Here is a 25802-nt window from a genome sequence, read left to right on the forward strand (position 1 = left end):
TCTCTCAAGAAAATGTGCTCCTAAATAAAAACTCAACAAACAAACAAACAAAATGTGCTCTTTAAACAATCAATCTGAAATTTCCTGATTAGCACTAGTGAGGTAATCTGCATGATAAGACCCCTGCCATTCCCTTCCCCTAAAAGATGTCCCGGCCTAAAACAATCCTTTCTTTTCTTTTGCTAATAACTTCCTTGCCCCACTTTCCTACTGCCTATAAAAACCTTCCATTTTGTACAACTCCTTGGAGTATCTCTCTACTTGGTAGATGGGATGCTGCCTGATTCATTAATTGTTGAATAAAGCCAATTAATCTTCACATTTGGCTGAATTCTGTTTTTTTAACACACATCACGAAAAATACGAAGGGTTTCAGGGAAAGAAGAAAAACATGCACGGAGAACTTGGCTTTTGGATGTTCAATAATAATTCTTTCCTTCTCCTCTCAATACGTCTCTTGGAGAAGAGTCAAGGAAAAGCAATCATGAGGGACCAGGGCATTTTTAAAGGGTCATCGCCCGACCCTCCCACACAGGGGAGGGAGAGCAGAGAAGCCTGGACATCATGCCCAATCTCGGTGTTACAGGGAAAGGCTGAGGTTATCACTGTCCAGGGCCATAATCTGTCAGAGCACTGGAGTCACAGGCACCTCACACCCACACACTTGGTGCTGAACAAATGGTCAGTGTCACACAAACACAAACATATCCACTCTTAGGACACACAATGAAACACGATCATAGACACCTCCACAGCCTTATACACAGCCACAATCTCACACCCACTAAGGCACACACAGTCGCACAATCTACTCACCACCATGACACACAAAGACACATTCAGAATCGTGTATCCTTAGCCCGCTCGCGCCAGCGCGCAAAAACCCAAGGCTCTCTGGACACGCCCTGTCCCCGCCCCGGACTCCCAGACCCCTCACCTTCTGCCTCCCCGTGGTCGCGTCCGGGGCCCTGCGGAGCTAACGACCTCGCCACGACGTCAAGAGAGACGTAACGCTGGGCCGCTGTGGACTCTGGGAAATGTAGTCCAAAGCCAGACCAGCTACAGAGAAGATGGCGTCCTCATACCTCAGAGTATGGGCTTGGCTCGTTTGACGCTGCCCTCGGGAGGCTTCAAAGAGGGGGTTGGGGTTCCGGCTCCAAACCTTCCACCAGGCTTGAGCTGATCTTCCTCCAAGGCAGAAGTACTCACCCTGAGAGCTTCATAATCACAGGAAGAGGCCGCCAAGTTCGCGTGGGAAAGACAGACGGAGAGACATAGAATGTCGACCAGCAAAGCCTTAAGGGAAATGTAGTCCAAGGCCGGAAAAGCGGCGTTGCTGTCGATAGAAGGTAATCAGATACCAGCCTGCGCTTGGCCGCGGCGACCGTGCGGGCCGCATCGCGGAGATTTCTGGGAGTGCTCACTCGGCCTCGGAGTGCGCAGGCGCAGCGCACCGAGTGGACATTTTGGTCTTTGTCCGCGGGTCAGTCCGGCCCCTGGGTCCACGTGGCGCGAAAATAGGAGGTGGGACGTGGGTGTTTTGGGCCGATGGGGTCTGGGAGGTTATGAAGAGAAGGATTCCAGATCTATTGGGGTGCGGCGCGAGGGTGGGGATTGGGTTTAAGAGCTTCTGGCCTACATGTAGGGTGGGGGTGGGGGCCTCTGAGGAGGGTTCGAGCGTGCATGACCCTGAGTTTGACCGCAAGTTTGATCGGATGTTTGAGATTATTGAGGGAGAAACTGTGGGTGCAGCGTTGTGTATAGTTGCTTCTAAGAGAGAGATGTAGGAAACCAGCATTGAGAGAATAACATCCGAGCGGCACTTCCCGTGTCGAAAGTGCTGATAATAACGGTGCCGTCTTCCTGGAACATCTAATTTACTTGAAGATTTGAAGGGGGATAAAAGCTAAGTGGTAAATACTTTTTAAATGGACTTTTGTATAAAAGCGCGTTTCTTTTTAATTGGGGTAGAATGCAAATCACCGTGGTTTTTTTTTTTTTTTAAGCAAAAATATTTCAAAGGAAATTTTTGTTAGGGGGAGCCTGCTTCAAACGGTCTCAAATATCCTGATCTTTGGGGTACTTTAATAGGTCTGCTGTTAATTTAGAGTAAATATCAGCCTTACGTTTTGAGAAGCAGTGTCATATAGTGCAGAAGGCCGAGGACTGGGGAGTCAAGGGTTTGGGGTTCTAGGTTCGGCACGGTTACCCTCGTTATTTGAAAAAAACTTAGTTCCTGCAGTGTTTATCCATGAGTCTGGACTAGTTAGTTGTCTTAACTCCTAAATGCGTGGAGATGTTCCCAGGTTGTATGGATTTTGTGAAGTAACGAAAAAGTCTAAGGAATCCACTTTCAGTTATCCTTCACGTTATTTTAAATAATTGGGTACCAAATCAATATCTACAAATCAGTAGCCTTCAAGTAGACAAACCACAGCCAGTTAGAAGGTATAATAGAAGAAAACCATTATTTACAAGAACAGTTTTTTAAAAATTGAGGAATAAAGTTAAGAAATGTGCAAAACTATTGGAAAAGAACTTTAAAATACTGCTAAAGGGCATAACATAAGATGTGAACAAATACAGTGTTTTTCAATAGGAAGACATCTTAAAGAAGTGTGTGCAAATTTAAGTAAATTTATTAATTTAATGTTATCCCAATAAAAGTATCCACAGATTTTTTTTTTTTTTTTTTGGACCTAGGTAAGCTGATTCTGCACTTAATATGGAAAAATAGACAAGCTAGAATAGCTAGTAAAACTCTGAAAAAGGAAAGCAGTTGGGGTGTGGGGAGGCTGGAGCCCAACAGTAACATTTTACTTTTTTTTTTTTTTTTTTTTGGCTACTCCCCTGGGCCTTTGTGATGTTAGTTCCCCAACCAGGTATTGAACAGGCACCCTCAGCAGTGAAAGCGCAGAGTCCTAACCACTGGACCACCAGGGAATTCCCCCAACAGTAACATTTTAAATCCTCAGAAATTAAAATAGTATTGGTATTAGCAGGAAGCAGACCTATGAAGGGCAATTCAGCATTATGTATAATAACTACAAATGTATTTTCTTTTTGACTTATTTTACAGATGGAAATTCATTCTGCAAATGTACCTGAATTTACATGAAGTTATACAGGTACAAGGTTGTTCATTGCAGCAGTGTTTCACATAGGAAAAGATTAGAAACAATTCATGCCCATCAGTAGGAGATTGGTTCGATAAAATTATAATGTATGTATACAACAGAATAATTTGCAGCTCTATAAAAGAATGAGGAGGAAGCTTTCTATATACTGACACTGAAATAACTCCAGAATTGTATTGTTAAGTGAAAAATGCAAGATGCAGAATGTATGGTATGCTTCATTTGGAGTAAGAAAGGGGAGAGATAAGAATATATACTTGTATTTGTTTCCTTTAAGAAACAAGATCCACAAGAAACTAGTGAGAGTGGCTACCTCTGTTGGGGGTAGAGGTACTGGCATAGATAGGACAAGGGCAAATAGCTTTCTATGTTTGTTTTTTTTTTTCCCCTGACTATATGAGTTTAGTATATATTCAAAAGTCAAAGTAATTTTTTTTTAAAAGGAGGACATAGGCCATAGAACCAGACTCTTTCCTCTGCCACTTTGTACCTTGGTGACCTTAGGCAGGTATTCCCTTGTGCCTCAGGTTCTCATCCAGTATTATAGAGAAAATAATAGTATCTGATTCATGGAGTAGTTGTGTAGATCGAGGAGTTCTAAAGAATAGTGCCTTATTACTTAGTAGTACTGGATAAATTTTAAGTAGTACTATTATTACTATCTACAGAATAATACTTCCTCGGAAATAATGCCACTTGCAGCAAGGTTGGATGGACCTGGAGATTATCATACTAAGTGAAGTTAAGTCAGACAGAGAAAGACAAATATATGATAGACAGAATCTAAAAACAATGATACAAATGAACTTATTTGCAAAGCAAACACTCAGAGAATGAATTTATGGTTACCAGAGGGAAAGAGTGTGTGTGTGGGGGGGCGGGTAGATTGGGAGTTTGGGATTGACATGTACACAGTACTATATTTAAAATAGATAACCAACAAGGACCTACTGTATAGCACAGGGAACTCAGCTCAATATAATAACCTAAATGGGAAAAGAATTTGAAAAAGAGTGGATACTTGTATGGGTGTAACTAAATCACTTTGCCGTACACTTGTAACTAGCACATCATTGTTTTGTTTTTTTTTTTAATAAATTTATTTATTTATTTTTGGCTGCATTGGGTCTTCGTTGCTGCATGCGGGCTTTCTCTAGTTGTGGTGAGCGGGGGCTATTCTTTGTTGTGCTGTGCAGGCTTCTCATTGGGGTGACTTCTCTTGTTGCGGAGCACAGGCTCTAGGCGCATGGGCTTCAGTAGTTGTGGCACGTGGGCTCTAGAGTGCAGGCTCAGTAGTTATGGCACACGGGCTTAGTTGCTCCGTGGCATGTGGGATCTTCCTGGACCAGGGCTTGAACCCGTGTCCCCTGCATTGGCAGGTGGATTCTTAACCACTGCGCCACCAGGGAAGCCCTGGCACATCATTGTTAATCAACTATATTCCAATATAAAATAAAAATTTTTAGAAAATTCAGAAAGGGACAAAAAATTTCCTCAGAAACAGTACAGTCATTCTTACTGTTTCTGGTAAAAATTGCTGAAAGATTCAGATATGTAGATGCTCTTTTTTAATTTCCATGTGTAAGCATTTTTTTTTTGACATTTTCTTTTGTAACTGGAATGAGGAAGTTAGAGTTCTTTGTTCAGGTTACATTCATCCTTAGAAATTCATCACTGCCTCCTTCATGAGATTTGTTCTTTGATTTCTGTGATGGTTACTTTCTCATGGTTCTAATTCAGAGCCTCTGATGATATTTTTAAAAAATCCTAATTGTGACCTGTTTTGGGTCAGACTACATCAGAGGTGATCTTCAAATTGCATAACATCAGGAGAGAAATATATGACTGGTCCACCATTAGTGATTGTATTTTCCCCTTTATGACCAAAGTGTAATCTGTATGGTTTCATAATTTGGCACGGTACAGATGTCCATTCCCCATCAATCATTTAATGAATGGTTTTAACACCAATAAATAATCCTTAGCTGAATCAATAATTTCTTCAAGGTTGCAAAGTGATTTTCTAGTTTTTTCATTCCTTTTACGTTTATTTGATTGCTACCTCAAATTGTGTCAAGTTTATCCTGGCTTTTTCTTTAAGCATCATTTTAAAGTTGTGCTCTAATAACTGCAGCTAGTTTTCTTTTTGATAGTCATATTGTCACAGTTTTAGTCAGTGGATGTTCCTTCATGCTAACTCCTGTCTCATTTTAATTTGCCCCCATTTAACTTTGAAAGCTATCTTGCACTCCAGGCCCATCTTGTACCTTCCCTCCCAGACTTGGAATTAGCTATTTCTTCAAGGAGCTCTGGTTCCTTTTACTGGAGAGTGGTATTGGAGACCAAGATCTGGGTGCTGGATGTTCGTTCTCCCCTCTGCCCCCCACTTTCGGCTTCTTTGGCTTCATTGCTGTGCATGGGCTTTTTCCAGTTGCGGAGAGCGGGGGCCACTCCTCGCCATGGTGCGCGGGCCTCCCATCGCGGTGACCTCTCCTGTTGCAGAGCACCGGCTCCTGGCGCACGGGCCTCAGTAGTTGCGGTGTGCGGGCTCAGCAGTTGTGGCTTGTGGCCTCCAGAGCGCAGGCTCAGTAGCTGTGGCGCACGGGCCCAGCCACTCTGTGGCATGTGGGATCCTCCCGGACCAGGGATAGAACCCATGTCCCCTACACTGGCGGGCAGACCCAGGGAAGCTCCTGGATGTTATTTTATTGCTGCAGAGGTAACATTGTTTCAAGGCCATTTCAGAGACAGAACTAGAAAACCTGTTTTGAAAAATCATGAGTTCATGTTAATATTTATAATTCAGTTTAAATGGTTCAGTATTTTTGCCTCATACTTAGCTCCTAATTGTATTTTATAGTAAAAATTTTGGAACAGGTTAATATAAGTATGGGATTATTTGCTTTATCCTGCACTATAAAAAAAAATGGTTTCAAAAATAACAATGTTGATAGTAGTAACCATAAACATACTGTATCATGTGAAAATTTTCTTTGTAGCTATTTTTGTCCTTAGAATGCATCCCACGGAAGATGTGTAGTCAAAGTTCTCTGTTATAAATCCTTTCTTTGAGGAATTATGTTACCAAGTTAATGTACAGTTGAGTTCATTTGTTTCAATTTCAAGTTCAGGGATTGCTTTTTTTAAAAATGAATTTTATCATATAAAAAGTAAATAATGCATTTCTGTGATTCAACAAAAACTATATCTCATAGAGATACCTCATTCTGCTCCCCTCCCCATCACATTCTTCTCTGTCCCAATTAAATATAGTTTCTTGTTTTTTTGTTTCTTTATCCTTCAAGTAGATTTTTTTTGTTTGTTGGGCCATTAGTGTATGTTTATTCTTCCCTCCTATCCCCCACTGTCTTTACGTAAAAGATATACTATGTACATCTGTGTTCCTCACTTTCTTAACAATATGTCCTGGAGATATCCTTTATTAATCATTATATATATATTTTTCTTTTTAACTGCCTTATAAATAAGATGCCATTGTGTGCGTGTACCGTAGTTGATTCTGCTCTTGGACATTTGGGTTGTTTCCAATCTTTTGCTGTTACTGCAGTAATGAATAATTTTTCATCTGTGTCATTTTGTACTTATGCAAGATTATCTCCAAAGTAGATTGCTACAAGTAGAATTGCACGTAGGGCTAAGTACTTTCATTTCCATTAGCAATCTACAAGAACACCTTTCCTCCTAGAACCTTATCATCAGAATGTAGAGTTGAATATTTTTTTTGCCAAAGGTATGAGTGAAAATTGGTATCTCAGTGTAGGTTTAATTTACATCTCAATTATGGGTGAGGTTGAGTATCTTCCATATGTTTAAGGGCCACATGTACTTATCTGGGAACTCTGTTCATATCCTTTTCCTCCTTTTACTATAGGGTATCTCTTTCTTCTAGGAGCTGTTAAATTACATTAGAAAGGTTAGCCCTATGTGAAATGAGTTGCAGGTTTTTTTCCAAGTTTTAAATTCGTGTTTTGTTATTGTTCACAGTGGTTTGTTTTTTTAAACCATGTGGATTCAGGTAGTTTTTATTTTTATGTAATAGATTTATCAGTCTTTTCATTTATGGTCATAGAAAGCCTTTCCCACTCCAGGTTTCACCTATACTTTCAAATCCTTAAAAGGTTATAATTTCTATGGGTTTTCATATCCTCGTGTATGATATTTAGGTTTGCATCCAGGTTTATGTTTTTCCAGTAGGCTACCCAGTTCTTCCAACAACATTTATTAAAAGGCCTTAACTCTACTATTTTAAGATTCCATTTTGATCATATACTAAATTCTCATGTTTTTGGTCTTATTTCTGGAGTTTATATTCTCATCCATCTTCCAGCCTATATTCGTGTACCAATATTTATCTTTTTAGTATGGATGCTTTATAATTTTGTTTTAATATCTATTATAGTTACTCTTATTGCTTGTCTTTTTCAGTTTCCTAATTCTTGTTTATTTTTCTTTGTAAACTTCAGAATCAGCTTGTCTAGTTCTAGAAAAAAACTTACTGATATTATATTAAATTTTGTAAAATAATTTAGGGAAAGGGACATTAGATCTTTATAATGTTAAATATTCTTGTCCATGTACATGATATGTGTTGTATATATTCCAGTTTACTTTTGGGTCTTCTAGAGTGTTTTAACATTTTCTTCATATAGGTTTTAGGCACTTTTTACTTAGTTTATTTCTAGGTACTTTATCTTTTATATTGCTGTTATGAATGGAGTCGTTGTGCTATATATAAAGCTTGTTGATTTCTTTTTTATATATATACACATTTATTTATTTATTTATTTATTTTTGGCTGTGTTGGGTCTTCGTTACTGTTTGCGGGCTTTCTGTAGTTGCGGTGGGTGGGGGCTACTCTTCGTTGCAGTGCGCGGGCTTCTCATTGCGGTGGCTTCTCTTGTTGTGGAGCACGGGCTCTAGGCACGCGGGCTTCAGTAGTTGTGGCACGCAGGCTCTAGAGCGCAGGCCCAGTAGTTGTGGCGCACGGGCTTAGTTGCTCCGTGGCATGTGGGATCTTCCCAGACCAGGGTTCAAACCCGTGTCCCCTGCATTGGCAGGCGGATTCTTAATCACTGCACCACTAGGGAAGTCCCAAAGTTTGTTGATTTCTATAAGTTAATTTTATTCCCTGCTTAATTTATTGAATTATTGTTTATAATTATATTTTAAAATGAGGCAGTGGGCATCCTTACCTTTATTTAGAGTTTAATAGAAATGCCTTCAATATTTTTGCATTAGATAAGATGCTGGCTTTCGTGGTCAGATATAGATTATGATTACCTATGTATGTATAAATTACCCATGCTGCCTGGGTCTCTGGGGATGTGAGTAGAAACAAAAAGTTTAAGGCTGAGACCACTGCTATGCTTCAGATACAACAACCAGGAAAGATCACATTAATCAAGGAAATAAAAATCCCTCTAAACTCTGATAGCTGCAGTCTTTTTTTTAATTATTATTAATTAATTTATTTATTTTATGGCTGTGTTGGGTCTTCGTTGCTGCACGCGGGCTTTCTCTAGTTGTGGCGAGCGGGGGCTACTCTTCGTTGTAGTGCGTGGGCTTCTCATTGTCGTGGCTTCTCGTTGTGGAGCACGGGCTCTAGGCGCGCGGGCTTCAGTAGCTGTGGCACGCGGGCTTAGTAGTTGCGGCTCGCGGGCTCTAGAGCACAGGCTCAGTAGTCGTGGCGCACGGGCTTAGTTGCTCCGCGGCGTGTGGAATCTTCCCGGATCAGGGCTCGAACCCGTGTCCCCTGCATTGGCAGGCGGATTCTTAACCACTGCGCCACCAGGGAAGTCCAGCTGCAGTCTTTAAAAAAGTCAAATATAACAAAAGTAAGATGTCCATTCCAATTTTTTTTCATTTCCTCCTTTTGGGTGACCATTTCTTAAATCAGTTTCTCCATTTATATTTTATGTTCTTTTTATAGCTTTGCTTGCTTCTTAAAGTTTTTATGTCTTTTTAAAAAAATTAATTTTGTTACGTTGTGTTTCATTTTCTATCTGCTTGTGGCAGTAATTTTCAGGTGAGTTTAACTGTTGGAAAATTATGCTGTTCATTGCCACTGTTTTCCTTAAAGCATCCTTGTATGGACACAGACAAAATATTTTGTGTTTCTCATGTTTGTATGAGGTAGATATTCATAGACAAGTACCAGGAAAAAGGAAACATAGTAGCATTCTATACTTCAAAGCTCATGTGCCTCTTCTAGTGTTTAAAAGCAGAGGGCTTCCACACCTTCTCTGGCTAGATGACCCTAACCTGGTTGAGGCAGACTTTTATTTCCATCTCTGTTTCCCGTAAATCTTCATAGTACTTGCTTTCCAGGATGATGCATTTGCTTTTTTTTTTTTAATATATAAATTTATTTATTTATTATTTTATTTTTGGCTGTGTTGGGTCTTTGTTGCTGTGTGCGGGCTTTCTCTAGTTATGGCGAGCGGGGGCTACTCTTTGTTGCCGTGCGCAGGCTTCTCACTATGGTGGCTTCTCTTGTTGCGGAGCAAGGGCTCTAGGCACACGGGCTTCAGTAGTTGTGGCGAGTGGGCTCTAGAGCGCAGGCTCAGTAGTTGTGGTGCATGGGCTTAGTTGCTCCGCAGCATGTGGGATCTTCCCGGACCAGGGCTCGAACCCATGTCCCCTGCATCGGCAGGCAGATTCTCAACCACTGCACCACCAGGGAAGCCCCCAAGTACTTTTTAAGCCTGCTCTTTCTGCTTCCCCTGCAGTCTCTTTCTGTTTAATCTAGGTCTTGCTTTCATTAGTTCCGTCTTAGGGTAAGGCCTACTCATTCTGGAAGGAAATACTAGCTGCAGATTTCTGAACTCCTTAAGCCCTGAGAATCTCCCTCAGCGTTTCGAGTTCTTCCTAGGCTTCTTTGTAACTTCTTTAGGCCTCCTGTTTGGGTTTCCCTTTGGCAGAGATATATGGAGTTTGGGGGTTTGGCTTTTTCTTTTTTTCTTTTGTTGCTAGTCTTGTTGTTCATAATTAGACTTCATTACAACAGTTCTCACTCAGGGTGAATCCCTCATTCTGAGAATGAATATTTGCTAGTTATTTCTGAGATCTGTTACCTCAAGGACTTCTCGCCATTATCTAGTCTTTCTTGCTACACGTATTACACTATTGTGGTTCCTGTACCACTTCGGCTATTTTGGGTTTTTGGGCCGCACTTACAAATAATTTAGAGTTAACATAAATTCTCCCTACTAGTTTCACTACAGATGTAGTGTATGGATTAGCTTCTTGCCCCCTTGTTCCACCCTCCCCATTACCCCATTATTCTTGATGTTTTATATGGTTTTCAGGAAAAGTATTTGCAAGATTGAAACTAAGCAGCCACCATGCTCCTGTGAAACCTTTCCTTGTGTCCTTGAGCTTTGGTGTTCCTAGGATTCTGTCCTTGAGCATCTTCACGTACTGTGTATGTTCTCTATAAGCAGTCACAGTAGTATTCCACCTGTCTTCAACAGCAGTGATATTCTGACAACTGACCAATTCCCATTTCCATTCTAGGCTGTTCTGAGCTCCTAATTTATATATGCAGTTGTGTAATGGATATACTTGCCTGCATGATCCTCAGAAACCTGACACTCTGAATGTCCAGAAGATCAAACTTGATCTCCTTTTGCAGGCTGTTTCTAGGCAACTCGCCCTCTCATGTTTATCTCTGTGTACATTACTGTTTAAAGTAGGCTCTAAGCCTTCCATCTGCTACACCCCAGCACAAGCTGGTGACCAAGCTTTTTCAACACACATAGTAGATAGAGTGTATAAGTAGTAACTTAGGTTTTTTTAGGATTTTGCTTTTCTTTTTTAATGGTTTCAATTTTATAGAAAAGTTGCATGTACCCTTTCTAGAGAAGGGTACATGTGCAGAGAAGTCCCATATACCCTTTACCCAAATTCACCAACCATTTACTTTTTTATTGCTTTATTTTTCCTTCTCTTATTCTCCAAATATGTGTGTAAATTTTTTTTCTGAACTATTTGAGACTAAGTTGTATACATGCTCCCTTTATCTGCAAATACTTCAGCATAAATTTTCTAAGAACAAGAACATTCTTATACATAACCATGGTACAGTAATCAAAATCAGAAAATATAATGCCAATACTATTGTTTAATTCAAAATCCATATTCAAATTTTGTCCATTGTCTGAATAATGTTCTTAAAAACGTTTTTTTGAATGGATGAACATATATTTACAGGATATTTTTAGTATATAGTTTCTTTCAGAGTATATTGCTAACAAAGTAAATATTAGGACTCCAGGTAAACTTCAGTTTTTATTCCTGAATACTGTCAAGAACAACTTTATCCATGTGGCTTAGTTCTGTTAGGTGTATGTTGTTTTAGTCATAGATATGAGTATTGAATTTCATCCAGGAGTAAGGGCCACAGTTAAAATCCACTTAGGAGCCTACATAGGAATGTGGTGCTAGAGAACAGTAGCAGCCAGTCATGTAAGGTATGAACAGCTTTTCCTATGGAGGTCAAATTTTCAAAATACATTCCTTCTTTCTTCCTCCATTTCTGGATGTGTGGAGCCTTAAAAGGTTTAATGAGTGTATGGCTTTGAAATTCAGGACCCAAATAGTCCCTTTGCTCATATTAGTTGTGTGTGCTTTAATCTCTAAGACAAAAAGTCATTACTTTGTTCTTTTTCACAGGGTCGCTTCCTTGTGCATTCCTGGAGACTGCACCTTCCTCATCCTTCGGAAGGCCAGGAGGCCCCAGGGCTCAGCCTGAGTTCTAGGACAGAACTTTGGCTCCAGCATTAACATTCTAGTGCTGTGTCATTTCCCCAATAGCAGGTTATAAGCTGGCCAAGCTGTATGTGATCTTCTGTTGAAGCAAGAAGACGAACTCTGGATGGCGGAGAAAGAAGTGTAAAGGAAATTTGTCCAGGTGAGTGCATCACAACCAGGCAGGTCACAGTTGTTCAGTCAGCATTGCCACCTCTGAAATGCTTTTAAGGATGTTTTCTTACAGGCCCTAGTCTTAGAGTATCACTTGATACGAATTCTTTAGAAACCTGAAGGACATTTCCAGTCATTTTTTCTTTTAGTAGTCTACTCCTTTAATCAGATGCTAGAGGACCAGGTTCCCCTCTTACCTTTATTCTGCATGTCAGCACTTCGCACTTCATTTGTACTGCGTCTGTGTGATTGTTCTCTCTTTCATGATACCCTCAGTCTCATATCCCCTGATGTGTATAGACTCCTTTCCTTGTGCATTCTTTTATATGTCTTAAGTCTTTATATATTATCTGATATTTAGGTTCTTTTTTATTACTTACCAATTTCTCTCATTCTTTCAGTGGTTAAATGCCTCAGCATTATATTTTACATCTGTAATCACACTTCCTGTTGTCTTCTTATCCAACGCCCCCATTATACATCAACAAACTCCTGCCTCCCTCCCTTCTGCCCCCATGAACCTCTTTCAGAAGTTTTTGCCTTAGAAGTCAATTCTACCTTTCTGCTGTGTATGTGTGTATGGATGTATGAGTCAGTATTTGTTTTTTAATGTAATACATGAATTTGTAAACATTTTTGAACATCAGGTATACAGTGAAAAAGTCTGCTGTTCTGACCCTGAGTCCTGTAGTTCTTTTTCAAAGATGCAGTCACTTTTAAGAGTTTCACATGTATCCTTCTTGAGGTAGTCTACGAATAAACCAGCATATATTATGTATCTGTGCTGCAAATATGAATATATATAAGCCCTCAGTTTTCCTTTTCATGTAAATGGTGGTATGTATTCTATTGTGTACATAGTTTTCTTTTTTTTTCTATCAACATTTAATTTGTTTAACCTATCTCATACTAATGGACATTTAGGTTGTTTCCAGGCTTATGCAATTGAAGATGCAAGTGCATATACTTGTTTATATTGCTTTGCAGAGATGTGCAGATATAGTTACATCATAATTTACTCTAAGTGGAAGTGCTGGGTCAAAGTTATGTTTATTTATAGGTTTGATAGAAATAGGCACATTGTTCTCAAGAGAAGTAAACCAATTTACATTTCTACCAACATGGTATATTCGTATATTCAATAAATATTTACTGAATGATTTGTATTTGGCACCAGTTCAGTTACTAGGGAAATGTCAGTGATCAAAGCAGTCAAAAATTCCTCCCTCTTGAGGCCTGTATCCTAATTGGGGAAGACAGACTATGAATAAATAGGTAAAAGATATATTCGGTGGTGAGTCCTATGCAGAAGAGTAAAGCAAGGAAAACTGGCATAGAGAGGGCCAGTTGGGGGTTATAATTTTAAATAAGTTGGTCAGGGAAAGGTCTCTTTAAGAGGATGGCATTTAGGAGTATGAGAGTGGGGCATGCAGTATTTGGTGGAAGAACATTCAGCCAAAAGGAACAAAAAGTCTTAAAAACCCTGAGGCTGAAGCGTGCTGTTCAAGAAATAATGATCAGGGCAGTGGGCTGGAGCAGAGTGAACAAAGGGAATAAGAATAGGTTTGGTTAGGTTAACAGTCTAAATCATAGACTTTGGCCTTTATTCTGAGTGATTTTGGTAGACCATCAAAGGGTTTTGAGGTAAATCACCAAATTGTATGAAGCCAGTAGTCAAGCAATAAATATTGTTAAATACCATAATTCAGTTATCCCTTGTGGCTCAAGCCACCATTAGATGCTTTGCAAGTTGGTAAGGTATCAAAGCTGAGCGTATTCAAGTTCGCTGACATATATGGAGGAAGAGTCACTCTACTCCTCTCTGCTTAGTAACCATTCTCTAAACATTGGTTCTTCTCGCCTTGGCAGATAGAACTACTTTCCTATTTTTTTTTTTTTTTTCTCCTGCTCCTCCCAGGCATGTGAACCTGAAGGAATTCTGGGTTCTTTTTTTTTTTTTTTTTTAATATTTATTATTTATTTGGTTGTGCCAGTTCTTAGTTGTGGCTTGCTGGCTCCTTAGTTGTGGCTCACTGGCTCCTTAGTTGCAGCTCGTGTCCTCCTTAGTTGCGGCACTACTCGTGGGCTCCTTAGTTGGCAGCTTGCTGGCTCTTTAGTTGTGGCATGCAAACTCTTAGTTGCGGCATGCATGTGGGATCTAGTTCCCTGACCAGGGATTGAACCCAGGCCCCCTGCGTTGGGAGCTTGGAGTCTTAACTACTGCACCACCAGGGATGTCCCAGAACTGCTTTCCTTTAAAAGCCTGTTAGGATAATTGAGATCGTAATATGTTCTACCACCAAAAGTAAAATATTCTAATAAAAATGAAATATTTGGGGAAAAAAGCCGGGGGGGTTTGAGGTGAGGAGTGAAAAGATCAGAATTACAGTTTGGCTGCTATAAAGAAAACATGGTAGAGGGGATTAATGGGAGGCTATTGCAGTAATCTAGGTAGTAATTGTACTTAGTGACACATAGTCAGATTCTTAAGATATTTTAAAGGAACAGCTGACAAGATTGACTTATTTTATGTTGGTTATGAGAGAAAGAAGAGTTGTTGATGACTCTTTAACTAGAAGAAGATGAATTACCATTTATTGAGATAGGAAGACTTCAGGAATTTTGGGAGATAGATCAAGAGTTTTCTTTTGGACTCGTTAATTGTGACATATCTACTGGTCCATCATCTAAGTGCATATTCAGGTAGACAGTTGGATGCACAAGTCAGGAATTGAGGGAGATAGAAAGTTGTGATGACTTCTGTTCTGCTGTACTAATAAGCTGCTTTATTCATTGATGGTGTCTCTGCATTTTCTTGCTCAGTCTTAACTTTTCTTACCACTCAGGGATGCCAGTGTGTCCACCAAGTCTCCTGCATCCAGCCTACATTCCTGGATTCTGTTGTTAGAAACAAGGAGGTGGTGATAATGGCCCTTGAAGCTGTGCCTTTTGTTTTTGGAGAGCATTGTGCATGAGAGCTCTTCCTAAAAACAGCAGTGGCAGCTGCCCACTCATATCCTTTCTCATAAGACATTAGAATTCTAGCTACTTCCTACTCTTATCAACAATGCAGTTTTCCCTTTTTTTTCCTCTTTATCTTTCTCCTTCACAGGCATAAAGTGAGCAGAGATGTCTATCATTTTAGAAGAAAGCATCTATTTATGTTATGTTTGAGTCCCTCCTCTAGGAATTCTCTCCCACTTAAGCTTGATTGGTGCTTTGATGGCCTGAGATGTTGCTTTTTCTGTCTTAAGTGTTTCCTTATCTTTTGCGCCCTCCCCCCCTCATCCTCTTACTGGAGGTGGCTTCTGGAACTCTGCATTCTGCCTTTCCTCCTTCCCTTTATAAACTAATTCCTAGAAAGTGACTCATTCATTCTGAAGTTAGAAGTAACTCTTTCTATAAATATCAATTTTTATTTTGGCACCTCCAGCCTTTTTGTCTTGCCCACCATAATTTTACCTGTTTACGGGATAAACAACTGTCCAATTGACTTCATTTTCATTGTGTCAGACCGTGAAATTATTAATATTCTACGCAAATTAGAGATTTCAGGTCATTATTTCAGGTCCAGACGTTACTTCAAACCATTTTCAAATTAGGTCTGGATTATTTCTTTTCTTATGGTCCTTGTGATATGGTCAGTCGAACCTTTTAAAAGATACACTTTGCTCTCATCAAGAGAGGGCATGTTAACCATGTGAATATAAATGTGAACATATTTCCTTTCTATAAAACTATTTAAATCTTGGCCTTTGATTATGAAATACCCTACCTTTTTAGTTCCTGCTTATTTAAACCTGTTACTTCCTCTTTTTTTGATCTCCCCTCTGATTGTCCATCCTACTTCACATTTTCCACAGAAATTCAAAAGTCCTTAGTAAATACCATCTTACGTGTTTTTTTGTTTTTATGTCTGGATATCTTACGAACTTGTTGAAAGGAAGGCCCATGTTTTATATTTTCTGTTTGCAGTTTTGATTACACATGTGGTAACTTGTTAAATCTGAATTATTATTGTGGAAGGTTTTTTTTTTAATCAATTCTTAACATCTTCAAACACCATAAAACACTGAAAGAAGAGTACAGTGATCTCCTCTATACCCACCACATAGATTCAGTAGTTAGTATTTTGCCGTGTTTGATGTATCTGTATCCCAGTGCATGTGTATTGTGTGCACTACAGCACACAAACAGCATGACACTTCACTCCTAAAAAATTAAGCATTTTCTAAAAATACTGTCATCCCTCTATATAACAAAAATACCATTATCACGCCTTAGATGATTAGTCATAATGTGCTAATACTATGTAATAGTCCATATTCAGATTCCCCAGTTATCTCCAGAATACTTTCTATAGCTTTTTTCTTTTTTTTTTTTTTTTTTGGCCTCTTCGAGCCTTGCGGGGTCTCAGTTCCCTGACCAGGGATTGAACCCAGGCCACAGCAGTGAAAGCACCAGATCCTAACCACTAGACGACCAGGGAGCTCCCTCTATAGCTTTTTTTAAAATACCAGAATCCAGTCAAGGTTTAAGCTTTGGGTTTGGTTGTTGTCTTTTTAGTCTTTAAACTCTAAACTCTCCTCCCATCCTTTTTTCCCCCTTGGTAATGCCCCCTATTTTTAAAAAATAATTGCTATCAGCCATCCAAAGAAAAGAGTGGAGCTGTTACTGCAATCCAGCATCTCAGATTATAGTTAGCATGTTAAGACTTAGCTACATACAAATTTGGGTTTAAAAATATTTCATATGAAACACTTATTTTAAGAAAAGTGAATGTGATTGTGATTAGTAGTTAAGGGAAAGATGTTTAGAAGTAAGAGACAAGATTGGAGAAGTCTTTTTAAGAGCATGTTACTGGAGCTGCTTCCAGGAGGTTCTGTGGATTCCAAGAAGTGTAAAAAATAGGGGATCAGGCTAAGCCAAAGGACATAAGGAACATAATGTGTGTAATTGTGACTCACTGATTGCATATTTAACATGCTTGGCAGGCTTTTCCTCAGGGCCTCTGAACTTACTTAACTACTGCTTAGAATGCTCTTCTTCCAGATCACTCTTTCTTCCTTCATGTCTTGAATCTTGCCTTCTCAGAGGCCGCTCCATCTGAAATTGAAACTCTATCCCTTTCCTAATTTTATCCCATAACACTTAAAACTTGTTAACAAACCATCTCCTTCATTTGTTTATTATTTGTCTCTGTCCACTAGAATGTAAACTTGATGGGTGCAGAAAATTTTGTCGGTTTTGTTCAGTACTGTTTATCCCTGGAGCTTAGAACTGTGCCAGGCATATAGTAAGGAAAGAAGAAGGTATTTGTGGAATGAATAATGAGAAGTGTTTTGAGCATCAGGTTCTCAAAGTTTTTGGTCTTAGGAACTCTTCACATTTTTTTTTTTTCTTTTTGTTACATAACAGCTTTATTAAGATATAATTCAGATAATCAAATCTACCCTTTTAGGGTATACAGTTCAGTAGTTTTTATTATATTCACAAAGTCGTGCAGTCATCACCGTTATCACATTTTCATCACCACAGAAGGAAACCCAGTACCCAATAGCAATAAAATTTACAGTTCTAAAACTTGAGGACCCGCAAAGAGCTTTGGTTTATTATGTGGACTTTTGTGATATTTACTTTATTTAACAAAAAAATTGAAACTTTTAAAAACATTTATTAATTTAAAAAAACCCCATTACATATAAACTTATGTCGTTTCTTAATAAAAATAACAATTTTCCAAAATAAAAAAATTTAGTGAGAAGAGTGGCATTGTTTTGCATGTTTGTAAATATCTTTATTGTCTGGCTTAATAGGAGATAGCAGAATCTGCTATTGTAACCTGTTGTTTTGGTTGAAGTATATTAAAAAATTGTGGCTTCACACAGGTGTAGTTAGAAAAGGGAGAAGTATTTTAGTAGCCTTTTCAGATAATTGTGAATATTCTTTGGTACTATACCAACACTTGACAAGTGATCACTTTTTTTAAGATTAGCCATAATGTGAAATTTGAAACACATTTTTTTGTTCTCTTACATAAAATCCATTGGTTTGTCTTAAACTTTGAATGGATCTCTTACCCATGCGTGATTTTGTAATATCATGCATTTGTTGAATTATGGAGATCTTTCAAATGTTGATGTATCTCATTATACAATATCAAAACATCACAAAAAACAAAACAAAACAAACAAAAAAAAATCACAGTTTGTTAACATCACCAGTCTCATTAGAAAAGTTTTTTAAGTATTGGGAAGCTATCAGTCTCATGGTGGAGGATTTATGGTTTTCCAAAATTCTAATTTTTGTTTGAAAACTCGAATTCTATCATTGGCAACATATACTGTCAGTTGTTTTCCTTAAGATGATGTCTTACTTTGTTCTGTCTGAAGGAAGTTCCTGGCAAACAATACCCAAGGCTTAATAACCATAGTTTGTAAGGCATTTATTAATTTATTTAAAGCAAATTAGTGGTGCTCCATAAAATAAAGTAAAAAATGGTGCTTCATGAGAAAAGTGGCTAGGTTTAGCTCACAACTTAGATGATTTGCCCAAGTGCTTTTCCTTGCTTGGTTTCCTATATTTAGCACAGACTCCCTTGGACTTACTTCAGAATAGTTCAAAGCCCTCTCAATACTTGTTTCCACATGGTCAAATGCATTGGGAAATCTCCTTCCATTTTTCCCCTTAGAGATATTACTTCTAGAATTTTTGTCCTCCTGCTTCAGTCTAGACTGGCTGTACTCTGACTTGATAGTCAGCTCTTACTTATAGGTTTTCATCACCATTATCATAGAAATTTTCTTCATTTTTTTCCCCTATGCATCCCCTCTTATTTGGATTCTATATCTGTTGCCTTCTCTGTCTACTAATTTTGGTGGAACACATCTTCTAGTACCATCCTGGGAGAAAAGGTGCATTTTGGGGCATTTGCATATCTGAAAAATGGATTTATTTGACTGTCTTATTAGATTGATAGGCTAAGCTTAAAATTTTTCTCTCAGAATTTTATCTCTAACTTCCTGTCTTTCTGTTGGGAAATTTTATTCTGATTCCTTTTTCTTTGAATGATATATGTTCTTTTTTCTGAAAGCATTTATGGCCTCTTTTCTGTTTTGAAATGTCACAGTGATGTGTCTAGGTATGCATCTTTATTATTCATTGTGTGGGGTACCAAGTGGGCCTTTTAAGAATTCTAGAGAGGACTTCCCTGGAGGTCCAGTGGTTGAGACTCTGCACGTCCACTGCAGGGCACAGAGGTTCGATATTTGGTCGGGGAACTAAGATCCTACATGCTGCGTGGTGTGGCCAAAGAAAAAAAGGAAAGAAAGAAAAAGAAAAAAAGAGAGGGAAAAAAAGAAGTCTAGAGAGGGAATTCCCTGGCATTCCAGTGGTTAGGACTCCACGCTTTCACTGCTGGGGGCCGGGTTGGATGCCTGGTTTTAGGGAACTAAGATCCTGCAAGCCAAGGCGTGCCCCCCCAAAACAAACAAACAAACAAACAAAACTTCTACCAGGAAATGACACTTGTCACCTGTGCTCATATTAACAGTATGACCCCTCTGCACTTAGGAGACCCTGTTATTGGTAAATGGTAATACAGTCTACTTTACCACCTTCCCCCTCACCACCCCCTCAACCCCAGTCTTAATTTGTAAGGGAACTTTTTCTTTCTGCTTCTTGCTTACAGAATCCTGTTATTGTTTCACTGATAAAATATCTTCTCATAACTGTGATTGGTTTTAGGGTTTTGTTGTTTGCTGTGACTTACCTTTATTTCCTTAGACTTTCTTTTTTCTCTCAATGTTGATCTGTCATGTTAGTGGGGTTCCTCTAATGTGTGTGGAACACTGGCTGCACAGTCATACTTAAGAGTGATTCACTAAAATGTAAGCTCTTTCGTGCCTGGGTGCTTCTAGTCATCTGGTAGGCTTTAGTGGATGAAAAATAGAATGCCTTATGGACTCAGGGTCTCCTCCTGCAGAAGCGTTATACTGCCTTACTCTCATGAACTCAGGTGTGGCCAGGTACTTCGTTTCGGCAAAAAAAAAAAAAAAAAAGAGTACAAGCAACAAGTATCATCTTAGATGGTGGGCATCCTATTTAAGTTTTTCACTGGCCTTTCAGTTTGTCCAGAAAAGGGTCCTTTCATATCCTGCTCACAGGTTGCCAACACTTTTTGGCATCAGCTGCATAATGGAACTGGAGGTTTCACCATATTACATATAGATCCCATTGATATCAGTATAGCACCTGTCATCTCATTTGTTGAGTGTCCCTGAGACTAGAGCTACTCTGATTAAATTTCTGCAAAGAATAACTTCCATTTCTTACAGAGTAGTGGTCCTTTGTCCTCCTGACTGACAGTAGAGGTCCAGCTGCAACTCGCACAATCTTTTTTTTTCCACCCAGCAACCATCCTTCATTCCTTCTTTTGAGATACTTGATTTCCCTTCATTTCCTGAGTCTTTCTGATATTTTGTGGGACAAATTGGCTTGCTTGACATTGGCATCCTCTTCTGGAATACCTTTATGTTATTTGAACTTCCTGAGCTCTTCTGTGTGTTGAAAATCTTCCATGTACTTTATGTTATCAAAAATTTTGTTAATACCTGTGTGTATTGATGTCTGCTATCATATTCTTTTTTCTTGTGAGTTTGTACCATTTTCCCTTTTCTTGTCATTTTAATGGAGTTTTAGAAGGAAGCAGTTGATTTTTCCTTTTTCCATTTCTTAGGAATCCCAGGTAGACTTTCTTAATTTTATGTGGTCATCTCTTTATCCTGTTTGTTAATTCCTCATTTTTTGTTATATTCAATTTGCTGGATTATGAAATAAGAAAGATTATTTTTCAAGAATAATCTAAGCTTTATGTACATATGAATGTTAATTTTCAACCAGGGGTCCTCTATAAGGGTTTCCTTCTCAAAATTAAGTTGGAGACATTGGTCATGAGGATTCTTTCATACTGTTGAGGTGGGCTACCCAAGTTCATCCCCAAAAGCACAATCTGAAATTTTATTACTAGTAATGGGAAAATTCATGAATAATGATGATAACATAAAGCTAACATTGAGTGCTTACCATGTGCCAGCCACAGTTCTAAGCACATTGACTCCTTTAAATGATGATTCTTTGTACTCCATTTTAGAAGAAGCCTGAGAAGATGATGAGCAGATAGAGAGGCAACAAGACTTGGGAGGCAAGTTGCATCCAGCTCCAGTAAAGTACAGACTGAGGAAAAAAGCAGTGAATATAAGAAAATTGGAAAAATACTTCCTCTGATCTCAAACCTTATATCTTTTAAGGCAACACCTTTTTCAACTTAACCTAGAAAGAGTTTGAAACACAATTTAGACTTAGTTGTGTAGGAAAGAATCATCAATTAGTTTGGAAATCCTGCCACAGCTTACTCCTTGTGGTAATAACCCCTTTTAGGTGTAAATCAGTGTGGAAATGCCTTCATTTAAAAAATTTTGAACCCCATATGATATCAGAGCATTCATACTGGAGAGAAAACCTATGAATTTACTGAATGTGGTAAAACTTTCACTCACATGTTGCACCTCATAAATGTAGAAGTCAGGCTGGAGAGAAACCTTGTGCTTCTAAGGAATATTGAAAAGCCTTTAGCTAGATAACAAATCTCATTGAGTAGAAGAAAATTCATACTGGAGAGAAACCAGTGAATGTAACAAAACTTCATTTGAGTATTAGAAAATTTAGAGTTGAAGAGAAAGCTTTGAAGGTACTAAGTATGATAAAGTTTTCTCTTGAACCTTATCTCTTACTCTGCATTTGAAAGGTCATACACAGAGAAGCCCTACAAATGTAAGAAATGTGGAAATACCTTCAGCTAAAAGTAAATTCTCATTCATCAAAAAATTCATACTGGAGAGAAATCTTGTGAATGTGGGAAAGCTTCCATTCAGATGTCACACCTCAGTCAGCAGAGAGTTTGTAGTGGGGAAAACCCCTTTGCCTGTAAGGTATGTGGGAAAGTCTTCAGCCACAAATCAACTCTCACTGAGCATGAGCATTTTCATAATAGAGAGAAACCTTTTGAATGTAATGAATGTGGAAAAGCATTCAGCCAAAAGCAGTATGTTATTAAACATCAAAATACCCATACTGGAGAGAAGCTTTTTGAATGTAATGAATGTGGAAAATCCTTCAGCCAGAAGGAAAACCTTCTTACCCATCAGAAAATTCACACTGGAGAGAAACCTTTTGAGTGTAAGGATTGTGGGAAAGCTTTCATTCAGAAGTCGAACCTCATCAGACACCAGAGAACTCACACAGGAGAGAAGCCCTTTGTATGTAAGGAGTGTGGGAAAACCTTCAGTGGCAAGTCAAACCTTACAGAGCATGAGAAAATTCATATTGGAGAGAAACCCTTTAAGTGTAGTGAATGTGGAACAGCTTTTGGTCAGAAGAAGTACCTCATAAAACATCAAAATATTCACACTGGAGAGAAACCCTATGAATGTAATGAATGTGGAAAAGCCTTCTCTCAGCGAACGTCACTTATTGTACATGTGAGAATTCATTCAGGTGATAAGCCTTATGAATGCAATGTATGTGGAAAAGCCTTCTCTCAAAGTTCATCTCTTACGGTGCATGTGAGAAGCCATACAGGTGAGAAACCCTATGGTTGTAATGAGTGTGGAAAAGCTTTCTCTCAATTCTCAACCCTTGCTCTACATTTGAGAATACACACAGGTAAGAAGCCTTATCAATGTAGTGAATGTGGGAAAGCTTTCAGCCAGAAATCACACCATATTAGACACCAGAAAATTCATACTCATTAAAAACCTGTGGATATCATGAAAGGTGTTCATCAGGAATTTACATCTCATAACATATCAGAAATAATCATTCTGAAGGAAAGCATCACAAATGAGAGAAACAAAAGCTAAAAACTTAAAGGACACCAGAGAATTCATCCTGAAGAGAAAGACATTTGTATGATAATATTCAGTTAAAAAAAAAACAGCAAAGGTAATGCTGAAACTTTAGATGCATTTCCACTAAAATTGGGAATGGAAAACATGTTTAACATTGCCGTCTGCATGGATATGGAGATCTTCACCAATGTAAAAAAAATAAAAAGGTTGCAAGTATTAGAAAGGAAGAGACTTTTATGATATTGATTTAGCAGAACAGAAGAGATTCTGGAAACACCTATGCATTTATTAGAATTTATAGAAATGGCATCAGGAGATGAGAATATAATGGGACTATTTGAAAAATGATTTGGAGGAAATTTGTTCTCCAAGGGGAAAAAAAAACCCACGAACTATACACAAAGGTAAGATCCAAGGGGGTTAGGTTAAAAACAGTAATATGAAAAAGCTACATACTAAAATGGTTATGACCTTGGGAGTTGGGAAACATTCCTTACAGCAAATTGAAAAACACCTAGCAATTCTACTCTGAGTTTGTATGCTCAGGAAATGTGTACCAGGCTATTTACTGTGGCATGATATGTAGTAGTCATAAATTGGAAACAACTTAAATGCCCATCAGCAACAAAATGGAAAATACTTATGATGGAATACTGTATATCTGTAAAATGTAATAAATGAGATCTATATGTATTACAGAGAAAGATCTCAAAAATCATGTTGAGGGGGAAAGATAAAGTTGCAGAATGACATATAATACAATGAGTTTTGTAAATTTGAATAAAACTTCTCTCAAAATTGCAGTGCTATATATTGGTAATAGATACATATATGTATGTATGTTTTTTAAATGTTTTTGAAATGGTTTGGAAGGATACAGACCAAACTCTTGATAGTGGTTGCCTGTGAAGAGTGGAGAAGGGAAGGGAATGCGTGTAGGAGAGGGGGGGATTGGACTGGTTAGAGGGGACTTCAGTTTTATATATAAACGTCCATTTCTCTTAAAAAAAAAAAAAAGACTGCAAGAAAATATATTGAAATACTGGTTAATTCTGGATTGTGGTATATGGATATCTTGTCTTATTTTTTGTACTTTTCTGTATTTTAAAATTTTCTCAAAATTAACAAGAATGGGGGTGAGGATGGGAACACTGTACCTATAGAAGTCATGTTCTAATGGATTCATTCGCAATCAGCTACTAAACTTTTTATAGAAAATATTTCTAAAATTTTATCAATGAGTGGATGGACTTGCTCTCTATGTAGTATGAAATTATCTATTTTATTAAAATTAAAAATGACAGCATAATCCAAATCTGTTTTAATTTATTTTTACATGATATAGTGTACACTATATGGTCTACACGTTTCTAACACTATTTTGTGACATATCATTTGAGCTTAGGAATTTTTAAGAACATTTAGTTTAAATAAGGATACACACACAGACTTCATATAATTTGTGTTTTTCAGATAAACTGACTTTGGAATGACCATTTTCCTGTCCTGTAAATTTCCATGGGAACAGCATATGCATTAAAAGTAAAGTTTTTGATTATTTCCTTTTTAAAAAGAGAAACCATTCAACTTCCCAGAATGTTCACAATTCGAGTTAAATGCCAATACCTGGATCTCGGTTTTAACCTGCAGATTATTTCATTCCTCCCCCTGCTTTGACAAATACACCTTTTTTGTTTGTTTTTTCCAGCTCTGGTATAACTGACAAATAAAATTGTAAGATATTTGAAGTGTACAACATGAGGATTTGATATACGTATACACTGAAGGGATTCTCCCCATCAAGTTACTGTTTCTTTTACAAAGGTGGAGAGGATGAGATGGGTATGAAAAAAGTGGTTCAGAGTCTGGGCAGAAATCTATTGTGTAAACCAATCCTTCCCGAAGGTACTTATTATTTAGTCCCTCATCACAATGTAACTTGATATAAATAATGTTTAACAATTTTCTTGAATGGTGAACATCAGCAATACAGCATTTGAGGTTGACTTTAAACTGCTTTTTAAAAAGCTCTTAAGGACTTCCCTGGTGGTCCAGTGGTTAAGACTCCGTGCTTCCAATGCAGGGAACATGGGTTCGATCCCTGGTGCAGGCTTCAATCCCTGGTTGGGGAACTAAGATCCTGGATGCCATGCGGTGCAGCCAAAAAACAAAAACAAAAAAACAACTCTTAAACTCAGCTAAATGCCACAACATTACCATGTATCTTTTATTAGCCGTTTTGGAGGAATGACCATGACTTAAATACGTGAGTCTTAGTCCTTTCTAGTATGAAGTTCCACAACCCCCTTTTTAAAAAGGATGTTATATACTAAATCTACTAAGGAATTGCACCAGATGTTTGTACACCATTTTAAAATTGCCTTCAGGGAATTCTCTGGTGGTCCAGCGGTGTTAGGACTCTGCACTTTCATTTCCGAGGGCACGGGTTCAATCCCTAGTCAGGGAACTAAGATCCCACAAGCTGTGCAGCACGGCCAAAAAGAAAAAAAATTGCCTCCACTTATCAACCACAGTAGGAAAAACATAAAGATTTTAGTCATAAGGCATTTTCCTGAACTACTTTTTTCTCCTTAATCTCACATGCTTCACTTAGCTCTTATCTCTGCTCCTGTGTTTTTGCAGCTTTGGAGTCAACAGAGTAAAGCCTGACGCTAAGACAAAACCAAGAGGATACCTTAATGTGTCTGTTGACTGCGGTTTGGGATACCCTTCACCCCCATCCAGCTTGGCTGGTAGTGTTGACCCATAGAGGGAAGTTGAATCTGAAAATCAGAATCGTCATTTTACTCAGTAT

The 25802-nt window shown here is 38.3% G+C and overlaps 2 protein-coding genes across 6 annotated transcripts in view; one reads left to right on the forward strand and one right to left on the reverse strand.

Moving 5' to 3' along the window:
• ZNF565 (zinc finger protein 565) overlaps positions 1 to 1096 on the reverse strand; it is a 30364-nt gene extending 29268 nt beyond the window's left edge. Inside the window, exon 1 of the mRNA XM_061174132.1 lies at positions 938 to 1096. The gene's annotated coding sequence lies outside the window, so the exon portion shown is untranslated. The remainder of the gene's footprint in view (positions 1 to 937) is intronic.
• ZNF146 (zinc finger protein 146) lies at positions 1073 to 24648 on the forward strand. 5 transcript variants are annotated; one of them, XM_061174167.1, is made up of 4 exons: positions 1073 to 1349; positions 3080 to 3128; positions 11832 to 12069; positions 21232 to 24296. In XM_061174167.1, exon 4 carries the CDS (start codon positions 22013 to 22015, stop codon positions 22889 to 22891), a length of 879 nt encoding a protein of 292 aa, XP_061030150.1. In that variant the 5' UTR covers positions 1073 to 1349; positions 3080 to 3128; positions 11832 to 12069; positions 21232 to 22012; the 3' UTR covers positions 22892 to 24296. The 5 variants fall into 5 exon arrangements, 4 of the variants coding, with proteins under 4 accessions (XP_061030150.1, XP_061030148.1, XP_061030149.1 ...); XR_009697978.1 differs by lacking the exons at positions 1073 to 1349; positions 21232 to 24296 and adding exons at positions 1440 to 1524; positions 24461 to 24648; XM_061174165.1 differs by lacking the exon at positions 1073 to 1349 and adding an exon at positions 1440 to 1524.
• Positions 24649 to 25802: the final 1154 nt, after the last annotated feature.

The sequence above is a fragment of the Eubalaena glacialis genome, chromosome 18, assembly GCF_028564815.1.
Source record: "Eubalaena glacialis isolate mEubGla1 chromosome 18, mEubGla1.1.hap2.+ XY, whole genome shotgun sequence".
NCBI classification, from domain to species: domain Eukaryota; kingdom Metazoa; phylum Chordata; class Mammalia; order Artiodactyla; family Balaenidae; genus Eubalaena; species Eubalaena glacialis.